This window comes from Capsicum annuum, chromosome 6, assembly GCF_002878395.1.
Source record: "Capsicum annuum cultivar UCD-10X-F1 chromosome 6, UCD10Xv1.1, whole genome shotgun sequence".
NCBI lineage: Eukaryota > Viridiplantae > Streptophyta > Magnoliopsida > Solanales > Solanaceae > Capsicum > Capsicum annuum.
Window position 1 is genome coordinate 220,536,632 of NC_061116.1, and position 9,528 is coordinate 220,546,159.

At 36.7% G+C, this 9,528-nt stretch overlaps 1 protein-coding gene across 1 annotated transcript in view; it reads right to left on the reverse strand.

The window, feature by feature from the left end:
- Window positions 1–651: 651 nt before the first annotated feature.
- LOC107875597 (ABC transporter G family member 28-like) overlaps window positions 652–9,528 on the reverse strand; it is a 13,191-nt gene continuing 4,314 nt past the window's right edge. Inside the window, exons 3-14 of the mRNA XM_016722368.2 lie at window positions 9,209–9,499; window positions 8,667–8,730; window positions 8,401–8,547; window positions 8,203–8,237; window positions 7,426–7,499; window positions 5,400–6,265; window positions 4,528–4,824; window positions 3,525–4,013; window positions 2,813–2,961; window positions 1,721–2,010; window positions 1,508–1,638; window positions 652–1,290 (exon numbers count right to left, since the gene is read on the reverse strand). Coding sequence (XP_016577854.2) covers window positions 1,134–1,290; window positions 1,508–1,638; window positions 1,721–2,010; window positions 2,813–2,961; window positions 3,525–4,013; window positions 4,528–4,824; window positions 5,400–6,265; window positions 7,426–7,499; window positions 8,203–8,237; window positions 8,401–8,547; window positions 8,667–8,730; window positions 9,209–9,499 — 2,990 coding nt within the window. The 3' untranslated portion in view covers window positions 652–1,133. The remainder of the gene's footprint in view (window positions 1,291–1,507; window positions 1,639–1,720; window positions 2,011–2,812; window positions 2,962–3,524; window positions 4,014–4,527; window positions 4,825–5,399; window positions 6,266–7,425; window positions 7,500–8,202; window positions 8,238–8,400; window positions 8,548–8,666; window positions 8,731–9,208; window positions 9,500–9,528) is intronic.

Sequence of the window (9,528 nt, forward strand, 5' to 3'; positions counted from 1 at the left end):
TAATGTCTTTTAATATTACAAGGCAAATAAAGAAAGTGGATGCACTTCTATAAATATTGACTAATTATAGTAGTACAAAAGTTGCTGACCAAAGAAATTCACCTACTCAAAAAGGAAATCGGCTAAATCCCAAAAAGAAAAAACATCTAACCCAAACCCCACGAGTGGTCTGCATTTGAGGATGATGTGGTAATAAAATGAAAGGTCTTCTGGTTTGATTAACCATGTAGGTAACGACGATATAGAAATATAGTATCCTAAAGGAAGATAAGATATGTTTGAAACTATATGAACGAAGATCAATCATTTAAATCGATTTAAGTCTAGGGACTCTAGTGTAATAATTTAAAATTGAGTGACCATTCATGAGATAAACCTTTTCCTTTTTTGTTCAATTAAGCTCATTAAAATTACTGTACTAATTTCTTTCACAAACACCTAAATTAAACCTAATGAGGGTGGAAGACTGGGGTTCCTTTCCTCTTGGCTCCCATTGCAAGCAGCATATTTTTTTGAAACAATGAGCATATCATGCTGGTGAGGTCAAAAGTGTGTGTGTGTGTGGTGGTGGTGGTGGTTTGGTGTGTGCGGGGGGGTTCAAGAAAGTACATAGTGTATCCTGTCTATAACCACACTAGTTACTACTTATAGTTGTAACATCCCCAACTCTGGCATGTTATTTCCAGAATTCATATTAGTAATATTTTGGCACCTTTGTCCCTCCAATTGCTAAGCAGTAGTTGCACAATGATCTCCTTGTCAACTTTCAAAGTATATGGAAGAAAAATCAAGTATACTAGTCAAGACTCTAGAGGCATTCAGCCATTTCTCTTGAAGGATCATAGCTAATTACAAGATTCGGTAAGCAAGGTAACACTTCCAGAGAAACTAAAATTAGCTCCTATGTACATTTACATTTCTGCCAAAATTGTTAAATTCAGTTGCCACCACAGACCATTTTTACCTGCATTTATAATTTGTGGCGGGAAGATAGTGTATATTTGTATAGGAAGTTCTTGTACAAATGGTTTTCGACAAGGGACTCAACATTTCGTTAGTTGAATCTGCAAACCTGCATTCTCCCATGATTGTGATAGAATGCCAAAGCAATGAAGCAAGAGAACAGAGATGACTTATTTTTTATGGAACAACACCAAACAGAAGAATGCCGCCCAACGGCTGAGAAAGCCCACAAATAGGAGGTATGCCAAGCAAGGATGCCAGTGATCAAGATTATAGTTCCTTGTCTTCAATAGACCACATCTTGAGATCAGCCACACACCGGAGTACCTGGAAGCAAAGTAAGAAAAGACTAGGAACTTTACGCTTGAACGACTTCTTTAACATTGTCCAGGCTTGGGTTTAAGAACATTTTTAGTTCCAAAGACCAGATGCATTTGATTCTAAATGCCTTATGGTTAATGACAAGCTAAGTGAAAACCTAGAAGGAATTCATCATGCCAGGCCAGACGGTTCTAAAGCATTAAAGAACTAAGATGTAACGAACCTTCTAGCTGTTGCAAGCAAAAATGCTTCCAAAGCCCACTTTGGATAGCAAAAATCTCCTATTTTTGCCATTAGTGGGTCACTGTCCTGGTTTGCGATGAGAGTCAAGACAACTGGTAGCAACACCGACCACTGACAGACAAAATTAGCTTGTAAGTATAGAATCAAAGTAAAGAGTTCACATTATATCACCATTTAAGTCCAAAACTCCCACCAGTTGGGCTGGACCAGGTTCAAAGTAGATGGCCAAAACATAAGCTATTCCAGTAACACAGTGTGTGAGACAAAGCAGGACGAGGTAATTATCCCAAATACTGGATCTTGGATTGTTGAAGAAATAGAACATTGATAGATAAACTGCAGGCTTTACAATTGTATTGAAATGGTCAAGTGTATCCTTGGCCATAAAGTAAGCCATGCTGCTCATGCCGGATGCACTCTCCCTCCAGTAGTATATTTTATCTAGAGAAAATGATCTCAATGCTGTAATCTTTCCGAGGAGAGCTGGAAGTCAAGAACAAACATTATGTTAGATCAGAACAAGGTTTTAGCACATACGAGAAAGGTTAATTTCAGGATTGCCAGTTAAAAGCTTTTCAGAAAGAATGGGAAAACATCAAGCAAAGGAACTAATATATACACTCTTTTTTTTAGAAGTTTCATCGTTTTCTACCATGTAGTCAAGACATACTTTTTGAGCAACAGATACCATGCTTAATCTTTAATCCAAAGCTCTTAATCTAAACTTCCAACTTTAGAATGCGGTAGGTGTGAAGAAGAGGCTATCTTGCTCACTGCTTGGCAGCTTCTGCTTTTCTTCTCTTTTCCTATTATACTTCTCAGTTTCTGTCAAGATTCAGGATGCTTCTGTCTTTTAGTCTTTCAGCAGTAATGCTGTGACTAGTAATTAAGTTCAAACAAACAGCAAAGATTTATTTTGTTCTAGTAGAAAAGAGTTTGCCAGTTTGATATGATAATTTACACAGCATGCTGATCTCCAAGTGCAGGTATATATTGTATTTGCAAAAACTCTTATCAATTTGTTAAGAATGACATGGACATATTAGCGATGAGTTAGAGATTAGATGCTACTAGAAATCATGATTCGTATTTCACAATTTCTCAAGCAGAACTCTAAATTTGATGAGCCTTCAAAAACTTGTAGACTTCCTTTTTTCACATCTCCCTCTCAAAAATAAAAAGCTACCTGTCTTAAACTTCAAGTTAGATGTCATTTGACTGATTGTACATTCTGAAGTAAAATAAGACAAGTATGCATATCATCTGTCTCAAAGTTTTAACTTACAAACTGCAATGACTGTGTAAAGGTAACCCTGTGCTCCAAAGGTTTCATCGCTCACTTTAGCAAGTGTTCCTAAACAGATCCCAGCAAGTAATAGTATAAGATAATCGACTGATTGTATTTTCGCTTCCCGCAGTCGCTGCTTGCTAAGTCTGACTAATATAAAGTACTTTGTTAGTAGATGCCATTCATCAAATATCACAAACTAACTTGAAATATTCATAACGCAAAGAACATACTGTGCACATATTTGCCTCATAAACTGTTACTAAATACTCATGTCTGCTTGTCAGGCTCTTGGGCGTGTTAGCTACTATATAATATCTGCACCCTCCGTTTCATTTTACTTGATCCCTATACTAAGAATGGATATTCCAATTCAAACCAAGAGTGTTTTATTACTTCTTTCCAATATTACCCTTAGAATTAAGTAACTAAATAAAGTAGTTAGTCAAATTTAGAATTTCAAAAGATCATTAATAAGGTTAGCTTAGTAAATACATCTCTAATTAAAGTTTTCTTAAGGGTGTGCCAAGTCAATAGGAGCCAAGTAAAATAAAATTGAGGGAGTATAGTCTAACTATGGAAACCACACTAGACAGATTCAAAATTTTCTAACACAGGAATTGAAGAACAAAATAAATGACTTTCTAGTACTATGTATTTAAAATAAACAAAAAAGTGTAGTATTGGAAGTGAAGGGAGCTAGTCATACCTTCCAAGGAAATACCGATATTGGATGAGGAAACCAGGTGTTTTTCGGTTTGACAAGTCCGTTGATGCCAAAAGTCTGTGATGTATATGGTCCTTCTTCTGTTCAACATTGGATCTGACATCTGACCACAGCTCTCCTGCAAAAGATTGATCAGGACCAACAGCTGCCCCACTTCCTCCATGAGCTGAATTCTCACCAGCCGAAGAAGCTGCCGATCTCGAAGAAGCTAGCATGTCTGGTGGTACTGCATAACCATTATGAAGCATCCACTTAAGAGGAAGATCTTTATAGCTTACTCCTATACTTGCTGGAAGTTTATAAATTCCCTCCAAAATATCAATGAAGTGATCTGGAGGATTAACACGATCTGGAACATTGATTCCAAGTCCTGAAAAGTACTCTTCAACTTTTGATACTGGTCCATGGTACGCTGTAAGGCCACCCTTGGCTAGAAGTATAAAATCGTCAAACATCCTAAACAAAGAATAGCTGAAACAAGAGATTTTCTGTCATTTACTGTGAGGAGAATACAACTTTGGCTAACACGTTTATAACTAGATGTAGAACATCACAATTAGTCTAATAAATCAAGGATGGCGATCAGAGCAATTAACAAACAACTATCTGGTATGAAATCTAGCTAAATACAATTTGTTCTATTACTTCTGCGAACAAAAAGCCACAAGGTTTTTTATATGTGAATGTACAATTAACCGATGAATTTGTGAGGAAATCTAGCTATAAATATGTTGTTACTCGTACTTTTAGCCTGTCTAGAAACATGACTAATAAAGAAGTCCTTAAAGATAAGAACCAAAGTCAGAATGTTGTGGAATGTATTACAAAATTCTTTATGGTAGACTGCTGGAAACCTCTTCACTACCATGCTTCAGGTTTCCAGAGCAAGATTTCGGTGGTCATATGGGAAAACATTCCAATATATAGTACAATCAGCATTTTAATTGGAAGACTGAAGAGAAGAAACTATGATTGAAAACATTACCTTGGTTGATGAAGCACCATGCATACATTCACTCCTTCAAGAGCTTCTCGACGAAGTGCTCTAAGCAATAATTGAGATGAAGAGCTATCCAGACCAGAAGTTGGTTCATCTAAAATTAACAAAGAAGGTTCTATAACCATTTCAAGCCCAACATTTACTCGCTTGCGCTGACCCCCAGATATTCCTCGCTTTTCCACTGTCCCCACAAGAGACTCTCTCACATGTTGCAATCCAAGGGACTCTATGACTCTTTCAACAACTAAAACCTTTTCTGGTTTTGCCAAATCAGCAGGCAATCTGGAAGAACGATTAAACATTGACGAGCAGATAAGAATTAATGTGGAGCTAGTAGTGGCAAACTAGAAATCTAACTGCAACAAACAGAATTAAGAAGCAAGAACTATTTTCCAGATAATAAAAGAGTTAGTTTTTTGTTTCCTGATATTTTTTCAGATACCGTGAAGTGTATAGATTTCAGACCCACAAAATGAAAAATTTCAAAAATTCACCAAACATGGAGTTAGCAAGTAATTGAGAGTTGCTTCCAAAACAACCATAAGTGTCATGCAGAAATCCAATAATGAGGACAAAGAAAGCTTAACTTTTGGAAACACCATATTTACTGGACTCTATAACCTCTGAAGAAGTAGACTCAGAAATCGAGAACTGAACTTTGATAACTTGCAAACATATTTGTCAGAACATAAGGACAACAAATCAAACTCTAAATCAAACTTTTCATAGAAGTCAAAGATTCACTATTCAACTTGAAATCGAGAACTGCTTTTAGTTCAAAAAATATGGCAACTTGGTGGATATTGAGTCAGCAATAACTAGCTTTAGGTAATAGTAACAAAGCTATTGTGGCATACCTGCAGCGAGCACTAAACCAAAGATTCTCCTCCACTGTCAAATTTCCATGCACTATATCATCTTGAGGAACATAGCCAATAATTTTCTTGTATGACTGAATAGAGTCAGACTTTCCGTTTATGAGAATCGAACCAGTTGTAGTACAGCCTGCTGCAGCCTTTCCGGTCAATGCAGATAGAAACGTTGTCTTTCCAGCGCCTGATGGACCCATAACAGCAGACACACGGCCAGGTGATAATGTCCCTGTTACACACCTCAATAGATGCTTGCGTTTTCCCTTCAAAGTAAGTGTCAAATCTTTAAAGTGAACCTCAATAGGAGGCCTGCGACTCATCTCAAACTCATTTTCCATGTCGATTACTCCAGAAAATGTGATATGGTTGTTCTGCTCCTGCATAGCTTTTTCTTTCTCAATTTGTCCATATGCATATCGAAAAATTTGAGTCCTTGATTGTAATTGTTTACCCTTGTCCTTTTTGGACTTTTTATCCCCAGTTTCAATGTTGGAACCTTCACTATCAAGCTGGTTCCCTTCAGATTCATTGATCATCTTATTGAGGTTGTGCTGCTTCTTTGCTTTTGCCTGAGACATACCCGGGGGCAGGGGCACGCCAGAATCTTTACCAGGTTTATTTTGATCACTATTAAATTGCATGTCCTGCCTTGTTGATTTCCTACGGGAGAATGTCTTCGACAATTGAGACCCCACGCTAGCAAGGTTAGATTTCCATCTGTTTTGTGCCTGAGCACTTTCCCTTGCTTTTCTTGCACCGGCTTCTCTGGACTTGGCTTGTTTTCGTTCCCTACTGCTCAGAACTTGGTCAGAACAGTTGTATATAATAAGAAGTACAAGCACGATTGCACCCTGTTGAAAATAACAAAACCAGTTGAGAATTTTTGTGTAAAATCTGAATCTTACATCTGTATAAATAACAAATATTTGCATCTTTAATTATGAAAATTTCATGAACAGAAAACCATATACATTAGAAATCCAATATCTACGGAATGAGAAAGCACGCAAATCTGAGGATACAGCATTACACTTTTCAGATAAAATGAGATTCTGTAAGATAATTACTTAAGAGGACATTTCAAAGTTTCATTAACACAAAACTTCCAAATTAGAGCTCCCAAAATAGACATACATTGCATATTACCAGGCCCAAACAACTCTATATTTACATGGTTCAGTTGATGTAGTCTGAATGTCAGTAGTATAACAAAAATTGTACTAAATTTTGTATTTATAGTTGATGACTACGAGATCAAGGACGAATCTCTGACTACAAGCCTAAACTCTTATAGATGGAGTCTCTTGTATATTGTCAACAGCCAGTTTCAATTGAAGTATTATCTTTTATTTCCTCTATTTAACAGTTCCTTCAGATGTCTCAATTGGGAAATATTCCCATGAATTGGAGTAAATTGAATGAAAAGAACTCCAAGAAAGAGAAAAAAAACTTTATCAGAAGCCTCTTGCTAGTTGCAACTTGCAAAGGAAAATTTAAAGAGAAGTAAACGCTTGTTGTTTGTGTGGTTTTACTGCTCTGATTACTCTACTTCAATTAGGATAGAAGGACATCAAATTATGTGCAGTTGAATCTCTCCCTTTTCCTCCTGTTCATGAAGAGAAATGGTAAGCTAAATGAAAGATGGATAGATGGATTATCTGGATCTTCCCTTTCCCCTTTTCCCTTTTCTAAAAGGAAATGGCGAGCCTGAGAAGGAAGATACAATATCCAATTTCCACTCCTCCCTCATCTCAAATGAAATGGTGAGCCTGACTGAAAGATATAAATCTTCTCTTGTGGGTTCTCTTTCTATCAGTTTTGCATCTGCCACATGAAAGAATTCCATCCATCTCTTCCCTCTTAACCACTTTTCAGTTTCCTCCTTCCGCTTGCCTAACAAATAAAACATGCACAGGCATGCAATGCTAACCAACTCAAGAGCAATATTTTCATAAGCACAACAGTCAAATAGTCATTGATTGGATAACTTAAGAATGAGATGATGGCTTACGAAAAACATGACACCATAAGCAGTGATATTTTGGTTTGCTGTCTGACGTTCACAAGTTGCAAATGTATAGCAGCCTGCATGTGAGTAATAACTGTTATGCATTTTCTAACATTTGGCATGTTCAGGTAACAAAATATCACATGCAAAGACTCTTAATATATATATTCATTTTGTCAACTGGATATGCAGCAGCAAAAACATGTGGTAGTGTTTTCAAGTTCAAATAATACATGCTTCAAAGCAAGTCAATAAGAAGATAGTCTCACTCCACAGCAGCACAAGGAACTCAAATAAACCATCCTCTCAGAAAAAAGAATTTGAAGCAAGTTGTTACAGTTTTCGAAGTAGATCAATTTATTTTCACATCCTGACATGTCATGGATCTTTCCAGCCATTATTAATTATATCTTCGATTTATTTGATCTTATTGCAATGGTAGACAGCAGATTAAGGAAAGACAATTATTGAGATGATAACATGCCTAATTTGTATCTGAGAATCCAAGTATTCCTCTAACTGTATTTCGGTAGGAGCTAACAAGCTGCACATCCCCAACAATATTGGTACATTTTTGTTCTGTTCTTTTTATCAGAAATATGTTGTGAAATGAGACAGCAAATGGGAAGAGATTTAACAAGTGGTTTTCACCGTTACTATTGTCTAGAAGCATCAAACTTGATTCATTTTCATACAATCATATATAAATAGGCAACCAAAAAAATAAGAAAAATTCTATACTGAAATACAACTGATTGTTATTCAAGAGATAAGACTTACTTGTTTGTGCTGTTGAACCAGCTCTGCAGTAATGTCTGAAAAACACATAAATTAGTTGTAAGTGAGTAAACGGGATTAGCACGAGCTCATGAACATGAGCAAAAAGATGCAAAAAATGCAACAGACATTCTGCCATTCACTGCTTAAACTTGCAGGAGAAAAGCAAATGAGCTACATTTTTGGGAGAAAAACAAATACCCTTTACTGCAAGGATTCTTCTGGACAGTTGTTGGACAGTAAAATCCTGCCGAACAAAAAAGTTCAGTAGCGCTCATAAAATCAGCCCACACATCTGCTCCACCACAACTATGATTGGTCGATCCAGGAGGAAGTTGATAGCGGTAGCTGCATATTTTCAGGCAGGTAATATCAGGTCAAGAAAGTGAATGTTTGTGTAGGTAAAACGAATAATAATAATAATAATAACAGTAATAAACAACTCCAGCAGGAAGAATGAAACTTACGGATCACATATACCAGTGGTCGTGTTGAGTTTTGCAACAGGGCAATAAGCACCCATCGGGCAGGCTTCAAGGGAACAAAAGGAAAAAGACAAATCAACAAGAGGGAAAGAAGAATAACTATCAGAAAGGTATACTAAATTTCACTCATTCTGTTTAATTGTTAGAGCAAATAAATGCAGAAAGCATATATGTATAAATGGACTCGTCTTTTAAGCAATTCTAGGTTGTAGTTTGCTATCAACTGCTTCGAGCTAAATAATTGGAAAACCAAAACAAACTAACAAACAAATATACGAATGAAAGGTAAGGAAAAAGAATAATCAGAAAGCTCTAACAAATATCACAGCTTGCTGTTGGACCTTAGAGACACAAATGAACCCAAGCAGCTCAAGGAAAAAAAAAATTGAATTGTTTTAGCTATTCCAAGACTTTGTTTGCTGATCAACTGATTTGAGACAAATAATTACTCCAGATCACAAACAAGTTTTCGGCAACTGTTAACTTGTCAGTCATTGTTTAACTTCCAGAATCCAGATACTTACGTATCATGCAGGTTAGACCATGAGGACAGAAGAAGCCTTCACAGCAAGATTGACAATCTAGAGTTCTAGATGGTATCTCCTTATCATTTTCAAAGTCAATTTTCGTGTCTTTTCCAGCACTACAAGCCCATCCTGGCTCACATCCAGGAATCCATGATGATAGATTACAGTTCTTGTTTGGTTTCAGATAATTGGAACTTCTTGCAGCGCCACTATCATCCACCACTTCCAGTAAACTAGTTGAGTAGAACTTTATTTCTGATGATGTACACAAGCGCTGCTGAACATCCCCTATCAGGCCACCAAAGACATTGTGAATA